The sequence below is a fragment of the Kogia breviceps genome, chromosome 2, assembly GCF_026419965.1.
Source record: "Kogia breviceps isolate mKogBre1 chromosome 2, mKogBre1 haplotype 1, whole genome shotgun sequence".
Lineage (NCBI taxonomy): Eukaryota > Metazoa > Chordata > Mammalia > Artiodactyla > Physeteridae > Kogia > Kogia breviceps.
Genome location: NC_081311.1, coordinates 46438596 through 46458194, shown reverse-complemented (window position 1 = coordinate 46458194; position 19599 = coordinate 46438596). Strand labels below are relative to the sequence as shown.

Here is a 19599-nt window from a genome sequence, read left to right as displayed (position 1 = left end):
TCAGTACCTGGAGGAAGGTCACACCTCCTACAGGTGCATCGAGGCACGAAGCAGGTGCTCAACCACGGAGAGCATGGTTATTATTCCCATGGATACAGTTCTTCGGGGAAGGAGTGCCTACAAACTCTCTCATTCCCCGGAAGCCCAGGGAGTGGAAGGGGCCTGAGCCGCTCACCTCGTCCATCTCTCAGGACAATCTCGTTCTCGCTTGAGATCCAGCGGTAGCAGGGGAACTCAATGTAATCCCCACAGGGCGTCTTCAGCGTGATGTACTTCAGGTACCAGTCGTCATGGAACCAGTACTTGCGTTTCTCGATTCTGATCAGCTGGATGTCGCCCAGTTCGTCATCAACTATCACATTGTAAGAATCAACCTGAGAAGGAGAAAAGGCAAGTCAGACCATCTGGGAGCTCCTGAGCCTCTGAATCACCCTCAATCCATTTAGCTGAGATGTCTGCCAAATGCCTGCCCTTGGCACAGCTCTGCTGCGTCCTGGGTGACAGAGATGGTCAATCCCCCAGCTCTACCCTCAGGAGATGGAAGTCTAGTGAGCAAGGGATGGCACTGCTCAGAGAAAGACAGTCTGCTGTCTGCGCACAGCCCAGTGCCAGGCCAGGCTCGGTGAGGGCCTCTGCAGCTGCCCCCACTCACAAGGGCAGCAAGGCTGCTGGCCCTGCTACCTTACAGGGCTAGATGGGACAAACTGGCCCTCGCACACAAGGGCAGCCCTTTACAGCTTGCAACGGGCTTGCTGACGTTGCTATAGGTCCCACAACTTTGGGAGGAGTGGGGAGTTATGACCTGGGCCTCAGATGGAGACCGTGAGGTTCAGTAAGCCCCACTTCTACTACTAATTGGCAGAGCTGGAATTCCAACCCAGGCCCTTCCATATCTCTCTCATTCTCAGTGGGGCAAATAACTGAGTGCAAATGGGGAGGCTCAGATAAAAGTGAAGTCACACAGATTCCAGCTGTCCTGGGGCCTCTGCAGTTCACTGAGCCACAGTGATGCCAAGAAAATCAGATAAGCAGTTTCCACTATGTCCAAGGCACAGTGGTGGATTGAGGCCGGTACCTCAGGCTGCTGCCAGGCTCCTGACCCCAGGAGACGGGCTGGCACAGTGGCAGTGCAGGGCAGCCCCTCCATGGCTGCTGCATGATTCTGCATATGTGCAGCTCTGGATGGCAGATGGGAAGGAAGGATGGGGGCTCAAGCATTGCATCGGGCTTTCCAAAGACCAGTAGGTTTGGGGAGCCCCAGACTCAATGCCCTCTGAGGCACCTTCTAAGCCAGATTTCACCCATCTTTGAACTTTTTCCTTGGTGGCAGGCTTAGAGTTCTCCGTGTGATGGTGAAGTAAGTGGAGGGGAAGGGTGTTCATCTCGCACATGACCCCATGCATCCCCATTTCCATCCTTCTCCCTCCAAATGCCAGGAGACCCCTGGGAGGACTTCTTGAAGGGAGTGGGAAGGTGAACATCTTCAGCAAACCCCTTGGCTCTGAGCACAGTGAGCAGCTTGCACGTCCTGGCTGCCTCAGATGCCAGATGCTTGTGGTCAGAAAGGGAAGTCTCTTCCTAGTGCCTGCTGGTCTGGGTCTGGGTCCTCAGTTAGAAACAGCTTCTGGGGACAGAGGAGCCAGCCTGTGTGCTGGGTCCCTAATAGGTGTGCCGGCACATCTGTCCTGCCAGATGCCCATCCTGCAGGTGAAAGAACCCTCCTGCCCCACAGCATGTCTTATGGGATACCAGGGGCCACAGGCGAGGTCACAGAGAGCATTGACCCCCAGAGCCTGTGGGACCTCAGGCAGAGGGGCCTGCCTGTACCAAAGAGCGCCGATCCGTGGGGAGAAGGTGGCAGGCCCTGGATAGAGTTGGGAGAGGAGTCCCAGGGAGGGGCTGGATGACCTGAGGATCTGGGAGGAGGGAGAGGAAAGGAAGGACACAGCTCTTGATGGGTGGCTTCCCAGGGCTGGGGAGAGAAGGGAGGCCCCTGAGCTGAGGCATCAGTGGGCCAGGGCAGGAAGGTTTTGATGGATCAAGGGGCCCAATGTCCACTTGGAGAAGCAGAGTGGGGACTGGTACCTTAAGACTGGACGTCTGCAGGGCCCACCCCATTCCAACTCCCACCTGCCACGAGGATCTGCAGAGACCGTGGCCCTCCTGTGGGGTCAAGACAGAGATTCCCACCGAGGACTGGAGGGAGGGCAGTGAGGGGCAGGGGGCGAGGTGAACCTGAGTGTCAGGGCAGCTCAGGAAGCCTCAGGGGCCTTGAGTTCACATCCCAGCTCCAAAGTAACTGACCATGGGCCAGGGCAAACTGTTTCACTCTCTGAGGCTATGTTTCTTCATCTATCAAGGGGAGATCACGCTTAGCTTGCAGGACCATTGAGAAATCCAAATGACATGATGCCTGAGTGGGCTCCTTTCTCCAGAGGCACAGGCCACCAGCTGCTGTGTGTATCAGAACCACCTGGTCCTCCCTCCTTGGCTCCTGGGGGGTCAGCAAGTCCCACACTGCCTGCAAGCGGCTCTGAGCTAGCATGGGCCCCTGTGCTGAGGTCCATGCTTGACTACATGCGCCACATTGAGTAGTCAGAAGTAGAGATGGGAGGAAGAAATTGAGCCCGTGAGCAGAAACTACAGGGCTCAAAACCTGAAAGGAATTCCTGTGAGGATGGAGAAGGGGCCTTGAGGCCGAGTGAGAACTGGAGGCATTTTTGTTGCTGGCAGTGCAGGCCGAGCAAAGGGAAGTCAGCTTGTGTTGGGGCCTGGGCCCGGGCTCGTGGTGGCTGCTCCAGGGGAAGTGGCTTTCCTGTGGCTCCGAGGGGCTAGAGGAGGCTGCAGGTGCCTGGGAGGTTGATGCCAGGAAGGCTGAGGCGAAGGGGGAGAGGACGGCCATCTCAAGTAGCAGGCGCCATAAGCATCTGAGGTGGACAAGTCTCATGGGAAGGAGGAGCCTTGGATCACAAAGGGAAGGGAGATGGGGCTCAGGGAGTCTCCCCAGGGCAATTCTCAGAGGGAGGGCCAGATGTCCAGCTGTGGGTGGGGATTGATAAGGAAGAGACGGAGTAGCTTCTCCGAGAGAAGGGAGAGCAGGGTCACCTTGGGCACACGTGTGGTGCAGTCACAGGAGAATGGGCCCTCCAGGTCACCTTTTCCCAATGACCCACAGGAACCTGGCAGAGGGCCCTGGAGTTTCACCCGGATGAAATCACTGGACAGACCTATAGGGACTCAGTAGGCCATCTGACAGGGTCTTGCAATGGGAGAAGACTGCCAGTCTGGCTTGTCTCTGGCTGGCCCTGGCTTCAGGCCCGGTGCTACAGGAGGTGAACCAGGGCCCGAGTTCAGTCCCACCTAACTCAGGCAGTCTCAGGGACAAAGTCTGGTGACATTGACACTGGCATCCAAGGGAGCCACTGCTGGAGAGTCACAGGGGATAGAGAGGGGCCTCCAGGAAGATCTCAGGGTCCTGTGTGTCAAACAGCAAAGTCAGGTCTTAGGAAGATACAAAGAGCTACAGGGTGTAACGACCTTCCTTCTTCTTCTCCCTCGGCCGGTATGCTGGGTGGATACTGTGTTTTTTGACTACTTTGCCTTGACACGTTAATATCACATGTCCATTCTGCACAGTGTACAGTATCAACAGTGGATTGCACTGCGCATAACAGGCCCTCAATAAATACAGTATATGTGCATGGCCGAGTGGATGATTATCTCATTTTATAGTTGGAAACTGAGGCTCAGAGAGGTCAGGCAGCTACCATGCTAGTGAGTAACTGGTGGCCCCATGATTAGAACCCACACCTGTGTGATGGCCCAACCTGGGTTCCTCTCACTGTTTCCCATGGCCACATCGTGGGAAAAGCCTTGGCCTGGGAGCCAGGTGACCTGGTTTTGAGCCCTGGTTCAAGCCCTCCATGGAGTATGAAGGGGCAATGTGGGGTGGGGTAGAGGACAAGGAAAAGCTTCCTACAAGGTGGCATTTGAGGCAGCTCTTGGGAGTTGGTAAGATTTCAGAGGTGAGTTGAGTGGAGAAGAAGGGGAATGGGCAGGGCATTTTGAATGTAGAGAAAGGAGGTGGGGAATTTGCATGTGAGAGGAGGAGGCTGGAGCATGGAGTTCTCAGGGCAGAGGTGGTGGGTGCAGTGGTCAGACACTGGAAAGACATGGAGCCTGGGAAATATTATATTCACTAGTCCTTTCTCAGAAAGGCCAGTTTGCTGATTTCACCCGTTGCTCTCAGTCCTCTATTGGATACACAGCTTTAAGGTTTTTGAATATTTCAGCAAATTGTTAGCTGGCCAGTTTTTTGCTTGATCTTTATATCAGCATTTAAAGAAAGGTTTCATTTGTTTCTGCCCCAGATCCCTGCTACAGCAAGGACAGAGAAGAGTCATGATGTGGTCCAGCCTGGACTGCCTGTCTTGGAGGGGTCTAGTGAGGGGCTGGTGGGTGGTGGGAGGGGAGAGGAGGGGGCTGTGGAGTAGAGACAGAGGGAGATGATTAAGGGGTGGACAAGGGAGAGGCTGGGGCAGAGAGAGGGAGAAAAGGGGCAGTGGTTAGGGAGACTGAGGGAGCAAAGAATGGGGGAGCTGGGGAATCTAGGAGACAGCAGAAGGGAGAAATTGGAGCAGAAAAGAAGAGAGAAACAAGGGACATGGGGAATTGTGGGGAATAGGGAGCAGAGGAAGGAAGAGAAGGAGGAAGAAGAGGCAGAATGTAGGGAAGAGATGGGACAGAGAGGGAAGATGGGGGATAGAGAGATTGAGGGTCAGAAGGAAATATTTACCCTTCAGTGCTATATTATCATTTCTGAGAAGGCGGTATTCTAGAATACATTCTTCATGAGTATACTGTAAGAATATTCACTGAAAATATTTAAGAAGTATAGTTGTTAAGACTTGTTCACACGTACTGAGTACATTCAAGGATGATATACTAAGCATCACCCTACTGCCTTTCGCTTTCCTAAAAGTGCTACCAGGGGATGAAAAAGCGTCAGGTAAGATTTCCCAGAAATCTTCGGATCTGTGAAAGTTATCCCATCGGGACTTGAATTACTTTAAATCGACAAAGCCAAAGAAACAAATCAATTTGCTAAATTTGAGCTAGGCTCTGGGCTATGTGGGTCCACCGCCTGGGCTTTCCCAGCAGATGCCGTGACGGTTGACAGGACAATCTCACCTGCGAAGGACTCCAATTCCCAGTCCTGTCCTGAATCACTTGGCAGAACTCTGATGAGAATAACCAGGGATTTGTGACTCAATTTATTGAGAAAAAAATCAGTCCCATCCATTATAGGACTGAATTTTGCATGGGAGAATGAGGTATTGACCTGGAAATGACTGAACTGGTTGCCCAGAAACCAATTTTTTTTTATTGTTGTTACTGTAACTGTTATTATCTATAATGATTGTATAACACTTTTTGGGTAATATGGGTTAGCTTTATCTTCTCTGCAAGTATTTCCTCTAAGATTTCTCCTTCACCTTTACCCAAATGGGACGGATTGTCCTTAAGAGACACTGGCTGGAGATTGAGGAAGTAGCTCTGGGCTGTGCAAGACCAAGTGTGGAGTAACTTTGCAACAGCAGGAACTTTCTCAAAAGATGATTTTTTTCAAAGAGCCTTTTGGAGCCGTGATTCCCCTGCAGTGCCCCTCCTGACCTGCCCCCTCTCACCGCAATGGAAATGTGACATGCAAATCTCTCCTGAAATTTGCTGCTGGGACTCTCACTGAAGTATTTAATCATATTGTCATTTGAATGAATTCTCAGGCTGGGGAAATAATAAACAGAGGGATGCTTTCACCCCTCTTCCAACGACCCCTTTATGGTCACACCCCCGTACCTCCCCTCTGAGAAGCCACACCCGGCTGCTCATGCTGCACACTGATGTGTGTCGTGTGTGGAGCAGAACAGACCCACTGCGGACCACTTATAAAGGCAGAGAAGTCTGTAACCTGTTCTCCTGCCATAAGTGTTGAGGGAATCCATGAAATAATGGAAACAATTATTTCTGACGGTGCTTCAGAATGGCCGAGGGTGTCATTATCCCAAATGGATGATTCATTAGCCCTCCTGCACCACCATCCTCTGGGCAAGTTCCCTGGTTGGGGAAACCAAACAATAGGAGGTAGTTCTTATACTCAACACCTATCTCTTCTAGAAGGGTACTCTAGCCACATTAATATGACGAACTTGGCTAAGTGTCAGATGGGCTTATAGCGAGGTTCTGAGGCTCCTGGGTAGGAATCAAGCTCACTTTGAGTTTGGAATCTGGAAAAGGAGTGGACTATTATGTGCTTACTTTAGGCTCTGCAGACCTAAAACACGCTTCATGAATATTATCCAAGAAGTATTTGGTTGAACCATATGAAATTGCCAGTTTTATTTGTCAAAAATAGTCAACTATGAGCAATTCCTTATGGTTCAACCAAATAATGAAGAGATAAAAAGACAGCTTTGTGAAATCTAAGTCTTTTTGGTCCAGTTCAGAAGCTGGGGGTGGCAGAAGGGAACAGATATTTCCTGGGCACCTACTGTGTTGGAGCTGTCACAATAGTCACTTCATGAGCACTTAAGTTATGAGCACTTAATAAGCCCAGTGGACTGGGCACATCACACCAAACACTTGGCGAGGATCGCCACATGCTGTGCCCACAGAGAAAGCTACAGGTTGGAATTCAAGGCCAGGTCTGCATGGGGAGCCCACTTCTGAATGAATCCTCACACGGCGCCTGGCACCACAGACTAGACGTGCAATCAACACGGGCTCCCTTTGCTCCCTGAACTCCCAGGCTCCAGGGTCTCTGGTGAGGAGGGGAGAGGGGAAGCCCTCCTCCCTCTTCCTCCTCTGAGCCCTCACACTCAGGGTGGAAGTGTTCCCTGGCCTACACTCTGCTGGGAGCTAGCGACGACCTCCAGGTTTGCAAAAGGCTTCTCCAGGCCTGAGTCTCTCGTTCCTTCCCTCTGCATTCCTTTGGGGACCTGTCCTGAGAATGTGAGCTGCCCAGGTGTGGAGACATAAGCTAGCGCAACTCTGGGCCACAGGCTCGAACTCCTAGACCAGCCTGAAGCCAACCCTTGTACTTTACATTTGGGGAAACTGAGGCCCAGAGAGGGGACACAGTGAGCTAGTGGCCAGGCCCGGATGGAATCAGGCCTCTGGACCCCCAGCCCCGCGTGTTCTCCCCACAGCCGAGGTGCCATCTGTGGAGTCCTAGAAAGTGGGGCACAAGTAATGGTGGTCACAGCGCTTGCCCAGTTAAGTGGGCTCTCAGAGCCCCTCGCCCCCGAACTTGGGTCCCAGCCGCCCCGGACGTCCGCACCCTGTCCTGGCCACCCCAGCCCGTCAGGGCCGGGCGTCCTCACCGCGCCGCGCTCGAAGTCGTTGTAGAAGGGCTTGTCCAGCAGGTGCTTCTCGCTGCAGCCCGCGGAGCCCACGAGGCTGAGGTAGATGTAGTCGTCGGTGCCCGCGAACCACTGGCTGCCGGTGGCCACGGTGACGGTGTAGGAGGGCATGGTGGCGCGCAGCGAGGGCCGCGGGGCGAGGGCGCAGAGATCACTGGTAGCCTTGGCGCGCCGGTCCGCAGGCCTCCGCCCCTCGCCCACTCCGCGCGGCAGCTTCCTGCCTCTGAGCGTCCGGGTCCCCTGCCGCCCCTCCCCCTCCTGCCCGCCCTGCCCCCGGCCCCGCCCTCCCGGAGCTCTGACCTCGCCGGACCCGGCTCGGACTCGGTAAGCGCACCCGTTCCTGCACCTCCTCTCCTCCACTTGGCCTCTGTTTTGGCAGTCAGGGGACTGGGGCCACCTCAGCTGCTATCCCCTCCTCCCACCCTCTATTCATTCTCTCACTCAGTTTCTCATTCATTGTTTTCACTCTTCACCCTTCCCTCTTGTCTCCCGGCTTCCCTCACCTCCAGGCCCTTGTGAGGTATTAGGGTTGGACTCCAGGAACGCCTAGAAAACCAGACACAGTCCCTGCTCTCACCAAGTCCCCAGGGTTTGAGGGAGGCCGCGTGACTGGGGCACTTAGCCATGCTGTGATTACTGAGAGCAGGGGCACTCTGGGAGTCTACAGCGGGAAGTGGAGCCCACCTGGGGAGTCAGGAAAGCTTTTGGAGGGGTAACACCTGAGCTGGTACTGTGGAGCGCAGAGACTAACGTGGGCATTGGCTTCTTCCACAGGCTTGGCTGAATGTCACTCTGCGCCGGGTGCAGGTGGGCACTGAGGTGAGTCAGGTGCCAGCCTCGCTCAGGCCTGGAGATTGTCAGTGTGTGTAGTGGGAGGAGAGCAGCCAGAGAGAGGGAGGCCAGGGTAAGAAAACCCGAATCTGGACACCTAAGGGGTTGTCTGGAGGAGGTTGGTGCACTCGGAGGCGAGGGGTTGCAGAACTCAAGGGCAGGGAGGCTGGGCGTGTGGTGGGAAAGTGGGTAGACTTGTTTGGAGATGGCTTCTGGGAATGGAACCATGGCTGGAAGTCCTAGGGAAGAAGATGTGGACTCCACGGCAAGGATGTTCCATGAGTTGGAGGTGTTACTTGGAAAACCCGCTGCCTGGCAGAGTAATTGGTTGGCTATCATTTACTTTTAATTAATTAATATTTTAATTTATTTAAAAAGTTTTGATCGGCTTTCTAACTGATGATGGGCGAGGCTTGGAAGGCATGGTAGTAAAAGGCTTTGGACACTAGAAGGAAGCTTCCTGCAGGTGGTAAGCTTTCCAACTGCTGTGACCTGATCTCAGAAGTCTTCTGTATTCCCCTACGTGTCCTCTGTACCCAGCTTCAGAACTGGGTCTGACTGTGGTACACATTCAGTAATGAGTTGAACTAAATTTAAAAATAAGTTCATTCCGCGTGAGGTGGTGGGTACATCAAGTCACCTGTTCTGCACACTCACTTTTGGGGATGGGCAAAGAGGCAGACTCAAGGCAGTCTCCCCATTTCTGGGAGCCTGGGCTCCATCTGGTGGCAAGTCCCACTTTCTCCTCTGCCTGGCAGGACCACCACTCTGGACAGAGAGAGAGTGAGTACCTGCCATTCTCTACAGGTGGGAGATGAGGGCAGATCTCAGTGGGACTGGCTTTATTTATCAAAGGACAAACACCAGAGGGATTCTCTGGGAATCAAATTGTAGGACATGAAAGAAAGACTCTGGCCACAGCTGAGATAGGGTGGATGAAGATAGCACAAAAGTGGGATCCAACCCCTGCCAGGCAAAATATATGTTCCAGGAAACCCTGGAGAAGGTGTGAAGGATGGCTATGGAATTGTCCTTCAAATCTAAGAATAATAGGGTTATTGTTTTGCTAAAAAAAGGAAATACAATATATTTTTTGATGAAAGTAATGAACTATCTGTAGAAAATAAAAGTTTGATACACAAAACTCATAACAATATGCAGAGAAAACAATTAGTAAACATTTACTAATTACATTAGACATTTTTACATTAAGAGCACATTGTAAGTGCAATTTCCTGTTTTATTTCCATTTTCCTTAATATTATAACATATATTTTCCTATGTAATTTCACATTTTAAGTATTTCATTGACTGTGTAATATTTAATTGTATGGATATACCACCATTTCCTTAATTAGTCCACTATTATTGGGCATTTAGGTTGCTTTCCCTCATAAATAATGCTATAGTACATATTTTGTGCTTAAAACATTAAGAAATTTTTTCTTAATATAGGGACTTAGAAATGGGCCAAAGCGTATGAACATTTTAAGACCTTTAAAACATGTTATTAAGCTACTTCCCCAAGCACTGAGTTAATTTATACTCATGCCATTTACTCTCACGCAGAACATGGAGTGTTTGTTTCATAGAAACTTTGCCACCTTGGGAGACAAATATCTTCCACTTGTCCTCACTGCTGTGCCCTGGCTCAGGCTTTCAACACCTCCTGTATGGATTGTAGTGACTGCTTCCTACCTAATCCCTTTACCTCTAGTCTAACTCCCATCCCCCCAACTAGTTCCCTAATTCTCTAGCTAGAATTATTTCTCTTTAACATAGGTGGGATCATCTACTGCCTTAAAGTCCATCATTGCATGCTTTTCATTCTTTCTTTCCTACATTCCTCCCTCCCTCCCTCCCTCTCTCCCTTCCTTCCTTCCCTCCTTCTTTTTTACAGCTTTATTGAGATGTAATTAGCATGCCATACAATTCACTCATTTAAAGCATACAAGTCACTGGTGTTTAGCAATATTCAGAGAGTTCTGAGACCATCACCACAAGCAATTTCAGAATATTTTCATCATTCCATTAGTAGTCACTTCCCATTGCCCTCCTCATCTTTCCAGTCAGGGTAAACACACCTATTTTCTGCTTTATAGATTTGCCTATTCTGGACATTTCATACGAGTGGAATCATACAATATGTGCCATTTTGTGACTGACTTCTTTCACTTAGTATCATTTTTTCCCCCCAGATTCATCCATATTGCAGCAAGTATCAGTACTTTATTCCTTTTTCTTGCTGAATAATAATCAATTTTATGGATACACCACACTGTGCTTATCCATTCATCAGATGATGGAAGTTTGAGTTGGGGCTACAATGAATAATGATGTTATGAATATTCATGTATAAACTTTTGTGTATACGTATGTTTTCAGTTCTCTTTGGGAGATAACTAGGAGGGGAATTGCTGGATCATATGGTAACTCTATGTTTTTAGCATTTTGAGGAAATGTCATATTGTTTTCCAAAGTGGCTGTACCATTTTACATTTTCATCAGCAATATATGATTCCATTTTATCCATATCCTTGCCAACACATTATACTCTTTGTGAAGGGGTATCTCATTGTGGTTTTGATTTGCACTTTTCTATTGGCTAATGATGTTGAGTATCGTATCTCATGTTATTGGCCAATAATATATCTTCTTTTGAGAGATGTATATTCAGATCTTTGACCCATTAAAAAATTTAGCTTATTTATCTTTTCATTATTGAGTCGTATGTCTTCATACTTCCTGATAAGGGGCTGGATATTTTGTTGCTTTGGTGGGTTGTCTTTTCACTTTTTTATGGTTATGTTTGAAGCACAAAAGTTTTTCATTTTGAGCAAGCCCAATATATATATATATATTTTGTTTTTCTTTTGTTGCTTGTGATTTTAGTACCATATCTAAGAGACTGTTGCCTATGCTTAAGTCACAAAATTTTACTCCTATGTTTTCTTCTAAGAAATTTGTTATTTGAGTCTTCATTTAGACCTATGATCCATTCTGCTAATTTTTATGTATGGTGTGATATGGGGATACAAATCCATTCTTTTGCATATGAATATCCAGTTGTCCTGAAACCATTTGTTAAAAGGAAGATTCTTTCTCCATTGAATTGTCTTGGCATCTTGGTAAAAAGTGAACTCACCATAAATGTAAGGGTTTATTTCTAGACTTTCAATTTTATTCCATTGACCAATATGTGTATCTTTTGTCAGTGCCACACTGTCTTGATTACTGTAACTTTACAGTAAGTTTTGAATTGGGAAGTGTGAATCTGCCCTTGTTCTTTATTTTTCAAGAATGTTTTGGCTATTTTGTGTTATTGCATTTTCATATAAATTATAGGATCAACTTATCAATTTCTGCAAAAAATAAAAGCAAGCTGGGATTTTGATAGGGATTGCACTGAAGCTGTAGATCAACTTGGGGAATATTGTAATCTTAACAATATTAAGTCCTCTAAACAAGGAACTGGGATATAATTCAATTTATCTAAATCTTTTCTAATTTATTTTAATAGTTTTGTAGTTTTCATTGCACTTTATTTTGTTAAATTTATTCCTGAATATTTTGTACTTTTTTTGAAGGAAAGCTATATATATGTATATATGTTTTTTGATCTCTCCAACTTTATTAGGGTATAACTGACAAATAAAAATGGCAAATATTTGAGGTGTGCAACATCAGGTTTTGATGTATAAATACATTGTGACATGCTTACCGCAATCAAGCAAGTTAACACATCCATCACTTCACATAGTTACCTTTTTTTTTTTGCTTGGCAAGAACACTTAAGATCTACTCTATTAGCAAACTTCAAGTATACAAAATAGTATTATTAACTATAGTCATCATGCTGTACATTAGATGCCCAGAACTTGTTCATCTTGTAACTGAAAGTTTGTACCCTTTGCCCAACCTGTCCTGATTTTCCCTACCTCCACTCCTGGTAACCACTGCTCTACCCTATGGCTTTGAGTTTGACTTTTTAAGATTCCACATAGAAGTGAGATCGTACAGTATTTGCTTTCTGTGTCTGGCTTATTTTACTTAGTGTGATGTCCTCCAGTTTCATCCATGTTGGCACAACTGACAGGATTTCCTTTTTATGGCTGAATAGTATTCCTGTGTGTGTGTGTGTGTGTGTGTGTGTGTGTGTGTATACACACACACACACATATACATATATACACATATATATGTATACATATATACATCACATATATATCACATTTTCTTCATTCATTCATCAGAACTTAGGTTGTTTCCATATCTTGCTATTGTGAACAATGCTTCAGTGAACATCGGAGTGCATATCTCTTCAAGACCTTGATTTCATTTCCTTTGGATATATGCACAGAGGTGGGATTGCTGGATCATATGGTAGTTCTATTTTTAATTTTTTGAGGAACCTCCATACTGTTTTCCATAGTTGCTACACCAATTTACATACCAGCAATGTACAAGAGTTCCCTTTACTCCACATCCTGACCAATGCTTTTTATCTCTTGTCTTTTTGTTAATAATCCTAACAGGTGTGAGGTGGTATCTCACTGTGGTTTTGATTTGCATTTCTCTGATCATTAGTGATGTTGAGCACCTTTTCATGTACCTGTTGGCCATTTGCTCACCTTCTTTGGAAAAATGTCTATTCAGACCTTTGCCTGTTTTCAAATTGAATTTTGTTGTTGTTGTTGCTGTTGAGTTGTATGAGTTCCTCTTTCCTTGTATAGTTTGGAGGTTAACCCCTTATCAGATATATGGTTTGCAAATATTTTCTCCCATCCAGTAGGTTGTCATTTCATTTTGTTAATTGTTTCCTTTGCTGTGCAGAAGGTTTTTACTTTGATGTAGTCCTACTTTATTTTTATCTTTGTTGCCCTGCACTCTTGGTGTCATCCAGAAATCATTGCCAAGACCAATGTTAGGGAGCTTTTCCCCTACGTTTTTTTTTCTAGGAGTTTAGTGGCTTCAGGTCTTACATTTAAGTCTTTTATCTATTTTGAGTTGATTTTGCATATGGTGTAAGATAAGGATCTGATTTCATTCTTTTGCTCGTGGATATCCAGTTTTCCCAACATAATTTATTGAAGAGACTATTCTTTCCCCATTGTGTGTTCTTTGCACCCTTTTCATAGGTTAGTTGACCATATATATGTGGGTTTATTTCTGAATTCTCTTTTTGTTCCGTTGGTCTATGTGTCTGGTTTTATGCCAGTACCATACTGTTTTGATTACTGTAACTTTGTAATATAATTTGACATCCAAAAGTGTGATGCCTCCATCTTTGCTCTTCTTTCTTAAGATTGCTTTGTCTATTTATGGTTCCATATGAATTTTAGGATTGTTTTTTCGATTTCTGTGAAAAATCCTGTTGGAATTTTTATAGATTGATTGCATTGCATCTATAGACGTTGGATTGCATTGAATCTGTACATTATTTTGTGAAGTATGGACGCCTTCACAATATTAATTCTTTTAATCCAAGAACATGGAGTATCTTTCCATTTTTTTTGTGTCTTCAAGTTCTTTCATCATTATCCTATAGTTTTCAGTGTGCTGATCTTTTACCTCCTTGGTTAAACCTGTTCCTGGGTATGTTATTCTTTTTGGTATCACTGTGATTGGAATTGTTTTTTAAATTTTATTTTCAGATTGTTCATTGCTAGTGTATAGAAAAACATTTGATTGATGTATGTTAATTTCATATTCTGCAAACTTGCTGAACTTGTTTACTGTTTCTAATGATTTTGCATGTGAGTGTGTGCATATTTCTGCTGTGCAAGATCATGTATGAGAGATTAGCGACATTTTACTTCTTATTCACCTTTCTGGATGCCTTTTATTCTTTTTTCTTGCCTAACTGCCTTGGCCAGAGCCTCTAGCAAAAGGCTGAATCTAAGTGGTGAAAGCAGGCATCCTTGTCTTGTTCCTGATTTAATACATGTGTCTTTTAAATCAGTTAAGAGAAGAAAGGAAAAGATATACACTTGTACTGAATTGTACTTATTTTATAATTACCTATATGACTACATTCACTAGTTCTCTTTGTTTTTCTGGGTGGGTTCAAATTATTGTCTGATGTCACTTGCTTCACCCTAAAAAACTTCTTTTAGTGTTTGTTTCTTTTAAGGTTAGCCTGCTACCAACGAATTCTGTCTGAGAACGTCTTTATTTCATCTTCATCTTTGAAAGGTAGTTTTGCTGGATATACAATCCTTTTTATTATTGTGGTAAAAATACATAAAATAAATTTATCTTTTTAAAAATTTCATTTATTTTTCTAGAAATTATATTTTACAAAAGTTTCTCTTTATTGTGGTAAAACATATATAACATAAAATTTACTACCATTTATGTAATTTTTAGGTGTACAGTCAGTGACTTTAAGTACATTCATAACGTTTTGCACCCCTCTCCAGAACTTTTTCAACTTACTAAATGGAAACTCTGTACCTATGAAACAGTAACTCTCTGTTCCCCCCTATCCACAGCCCCTGGCAATCACCAATTTATATTCTGTCTTTACGAACTTGAGGTACTCTAAATACCTCATATATGTGAATCATACAATATTTGTCCTTTTGTGCCTGGCTTACTTCATTCAGCATAATGTCTAACATGTCTAACGTTTAGTGGCATGAGTCAATTCATTCCTTTTTTTAAGGCTGAACAATATTCAGTTTTACCACATTTTGTTTATACATTCACTACTGATAAACATTTGGGTTGTTTTTACTTTTTGGCTATTGTGAATGATGCTGCTATGAACATTGGTGTAAAATATCTGTTAAAATCCCTGCATTCAGTTTTTTGGGATATATACCCAGAAGTGGAGTTGCTGGATCATATGGTAATTCTATGTTTAACTTTTTTTGAGGACTCCCCACTGTTTTCCACAGTTACTGCAGCTTTTTACATCTATACCAGCAGTGCACAGGGTTCTGATTTCTCCAGATCCTCACCAACCTTGTTTTTTTAATGTTGTTTTGATAATAGTCTTTCTAATAGGTGAAAGGTTACGTTTCATTGTGGTTTTAATTTTCATTTTCCTAGCGATTAGTGATGTTAAACATCTTTTCATGTGTTTATTGGCCAACTGTATGTCTTCTTGGGAGAAATTTCCATTTAAGTCCTTTGCTCAATTTTGAATCACATTGTTAAATTTTTTGTTGTTAAGTTGTAGGAGTTCTTTATATAATCTGGATATTAATCCCTTATCATATATATGATATGTAAATAATTCCCTCATTTCATGAGTTGTCTTTTCACTATGTTGAAAGCATTCTTTGATACACAAAATTTTGAATTTTGGTGAAGTCCACTTTATTTTTTCTTTTGTTGCCTATGCTTTTGTTGTTATATTCAATAAATCATTTGTCAAATCCAAGGTCATGAAGATTTCCCCCTGTTTTCTTATAGGAGTTTTATAGTTTTAGGTCTTGAGTTTTGGTCTTTGATCCATTTTTTTCATTTAAAAAAATTGAAATATAGTTGATTTACAATATTATGTTAGTTTCAGGTATACAGCAAAGTGATTTGATTATACATATATATGTATATATCTATATTCTTTTTTTGGATTCTTTGCCTTTATAGTTTATTACAAGATATTGAATGTTCCCTGTGCTATACAGTAAATCCTTATTGTTTATTTTATATACGGCAGTGTGCATTTGTTAATCCCATACTCCCAATTTATCTTTCCCCACCCCTGACACTTTTGTAACTATAAGTTTGTTTTCTATGTGTCTTTGATCCATTTTGGGTTAATTTTTGTATGTGCTATAAGTGTTCAACTTATTCCAGTATCACAGTGCTTTGATTACTTTGTAATAAATTTTAAAATCAGGAGTTGTGATTTTTCCAGCTTTGTTTTTCTTTTTTGAGATTATTTGGCAATTCAAGGTCCCTTGCTATTCCATATGAATTTTAGGATGGACTTTCTGTTTCTGAAAAAGAAAAATTGTTGGGATTTTGGTCGGAATTGGATTGAATCTGTACATTGTTTTGGGTAACATTGACATCTTAACAAGGTTAAGTCTTCCACTCATTAACATGAGATGTTTCTTTCATTTATTTGTGTCTCTAATTTTTTTTAGCAATGTTTTATAGTTTTCTGTGTACAATTCTTTTATCTCCTTGGGTAATTTTATTTCAAAGTATTTTATTTTATTTTTTTTGATGCTATTGTAAATGGAATTGCTTTCTTAATTTCCTTTTCAGGTTGTTCATTATTATATAGACTTGCAACAGATTTTTCTGTGTTGATTTTGTATCCTGCAACTTTGCTGAATTCATTTCTTTTTTTCTAATAGTTTTTTTTGGGGGTGGTGTAGAATCTTTAGGGTTTTCTACACATAAGATCATGTAATCTGTGATGAAAGACAATTTTACTTCTTCTTTTCTAATTTGGATGCCTTCTATTTCTTTTCTTTGCCTAATTACTTTGGCTACCACTTCCTATACCAAGTTAAAAGGATGTAAGATTCTTGGTTGACAGTTTTGTGCTATTATTGCAGGAAGGGGGATCCCTTCCAGGGCCCAAGAGTAGGCTCTTGTCTAACACTTGGAAATGAATTATTCAAGGATACACACTTGCTGACAAAGCAAGAGACTATTGGGAAGGGGCGCACAGGCAGACAGCAGCAGGGTAAGGGAAACCGGGACATCTGTTCTGCCACGTGGCTTGCAGTTTCAGGTTTTATGGTAATTGGGTTAGTTTCCGGGTTGTCTCTGGCCAATCACTCTGACTCAGGGTCCTTCCTGGTGGCATGAGCATCACTCAGCCAAGCTGGATTCCAGCAAGAAAGATTCTGGGAGGTTGTTAGGACAAATGGACTGGAGTCCCTTCTCTCTTTTTGACCTTTCCTGAATTCTTCTGATTGGTGGTATCTTGTTAGTTCCGCATTCCTTACCAGGACCTCCAGTTTAAGGTAACTCATGCAAGTGGTTACTATCATGCCTGGCCAGGGTGGGCGGTTTCAATCAGTGGTTCCCCTAACACTATGTCTTACATCTGTACTCTTTCAAAGGCGGTTTCTGTTGCTTGCCTTTTTTCTTCTGTTTGGGTCACACCTTACTGTTTCTCTTCATGTTCATAATTGGATGTTTTAGATAATGTTTGTTTGTTTGTTTTGTAATTCTGGATACTCATTTCCACACACACCCCATGTTGTTGTCATTTGATTGTTTATTTTTTATTCATTAGTGTATAGGAATGCAAGAGATTTCTGTGCATTAATTTTGTATCCTGAAACTTTACCAAATTCATTGATTAGCTCTAGTAGTTTTCTGGTGGCATTTTAAGGATTCTCTATGTATAGTATCATGTCATCTGCAAACAGTGACAGTTTTACTTCTTCGTTTCCAATTTGTATTCCTTTTATTTCTTTTTCTTCTCTGATTGCCATGGCTAGGACTTCCAAAACTATGTTGAAAAATAGTGGTGAGAGTGGACATCCTTGTCTCATTCCTGATCTTAAAGGAAATGCTTTCAGTTTTTCACCATTGAGAATGATGTTTGCTGTGGGTTTGTCGTATATGACCTTTATTATGTTGAGGTAGGTTCCCTCTATGCCCACTTTCTGGAGAGTTTTTATCATCCATGGGTGTTGAATTTTTTTCAAAAGCTTTTTCTGCATCTATTGAGATGATCATATGGTTTTTATTCTTCAATTTGTTAATATGGTATATCACATTGATTGATTTGTGTATATTGAAGAATCCTTGCATCCCTGGGATAAATCCCACTTGATCGTGGTGTATGATCCTTTTAATGTGTTGTTGGATTCTGTTGGCTAGTATTTTGTTGAGGATTTTTGCATCTATATTCATCAATGATATTGGTCTGTTATTTTCTTTTTTTTGTAGTATCTTTGTCTGGTTTTGGTGTCAGGGTGATGGTGGCCTCATAGAATGAGTTTGGGAGTGTTCCTTCCTCTGCAATTTTTTGGAAGAGTTTGAGATGGTGTTAGCTCTGCTCTAAATGTTTGATAGAATTCACCTGTGAAGCCATCTGGTCCTGGACTTTTGTTTGTTGGAAGATTTAAAATCACAGTTTCAGTTTCATTGCTTGTGATTGGTTTGTTCATATTTTCTGTTTCTTCCTGGTTCAGTCTTGGAAGGTTATACCTTTCTAGGAACTTGTCCATTTCTTCCAGGTTGTCCGTTTTATTGGCATAGAGTTGCTTGTAGTAGTCTCTTAAGATGCTTTGTATTTCTGCGGTGTCTGTTGTAACTTCTCCTTTTTCATTTCTAATTTTATTGATTTGAGTCCTTTCACTCTTTTTCTTGATGAGTGTGGCTAATGGTTTATCAATTTTGTTTATCTTCTCAAAGAACCAGCTTTTAGTTTTATTGATCTTTGCTATTGTTTTATTTGTTTCTATTTCTTTTATTTCTGCTCTGATCTTTATGATTTCTTTCCTTCTGCTAACTTTGGGTTTTGTTTGTTCTTCTTTCTCTAGTTCCTTTAGGTGTAAGATTAGATTGCTTACTTGAGATTTTTCTTGTTTCTTGAGTTAGGCTTGTATAGCTATAAACTTCCCTCTTAGAACTGCTTTTGCTGCATCCCATAGGTTTTGGATCATCGTGTTTTCATTGTCATTTGTCTGTAGGTATTTTTTTATTTCCTCTTTGATTTCTTCAGTGATCTCTTGGTTATTTAGTAACGTATTGTTTAGCCTCCATGTGTTTGTGTTTTTTACTTTTTTTTTCCCTGTAATTCATTTCTAATCTCAACATTGTGGCCGGAAAAGATGCTTGATATGATTTCAATTTTCTTAAATTTACTGAGGCTTGATTTGTGACCCAAGATGTAATCTATCCTGGAGAATGTTCCGTGCGCACTTGAGAAGAAAGTGTAATCTGCTGTTTTTGGATGGAATGTCCTATAAATATCAATTAAATCTATCTGGTCTGTTGTGTCATTTAAATCGTCTGTTTCCTTATTTATTTTCATTTTGGATGATCTGTCCATTGGTGTAAGTGAGGTGTTAAACTCCCCCACTATTTTTATGTTACTGTTGATTTCCTCTTTCATAGCTGTTAGCAGTTGCCTTATGTATTGAGGTGCTCCTATGTTGGGTGCATATATATTTATAATTGTTATATCTTCTTCTTGGATTGATCCCTTGATCATTATGTAGTGTCCTTCCTTGTCTCTTGTAACATTCTTTATTTTAAAGTCTACTTTATCTGATATGAGTACAGCTACTCCAGCTTTCTTTTGATTTCCATTTGCATGGAACATCTTTTTCTAGCCCCTCACTTTCAGTCTGTATGTGTCCCTAGGTCTGAAGTGGGTCTCTTGTAGACAGCATATATATGGGTCTTGTTTTAATATCCA

The 19599-nt window shown here is 43.1% G+C and overlaps 1 protein-coding gene across 4 annotated transcripts in view; it reads right to left on the bottom strand.

The window, feature by feature from the left end:
* Positions 1 to 7637, bottom strand: part of ALOX5 (arachidonate 5-lipoxygenase) — a 44142-nt gene extending 36505 nt beyond the window's left edge. For all 4 annotated transcript variants that reach the window (XM_059055119.2, XM_067027458.1, XM_067027460.1 and 1 more), the window contains exons 1-2: positions 7380 to 7637; positions 176 to 374 (exon numbers count right to left, since the gene is read on the bottom strand). In XM_059055119.2, coding sequence (XP_058911102.1) covers positions 176 to 374; positions 7380 to 7529 — 349 coding nt within the window. In that variant the 5' untranslated portion in view covers positions 7530 to 7637. The remainder of the gene's footprint in view (positions 1 to 175; positions 375 to 7379) is intronic.
* Between the last annotated feature and the right edge of the window lie 11962 nt (positions 7638 to 19599).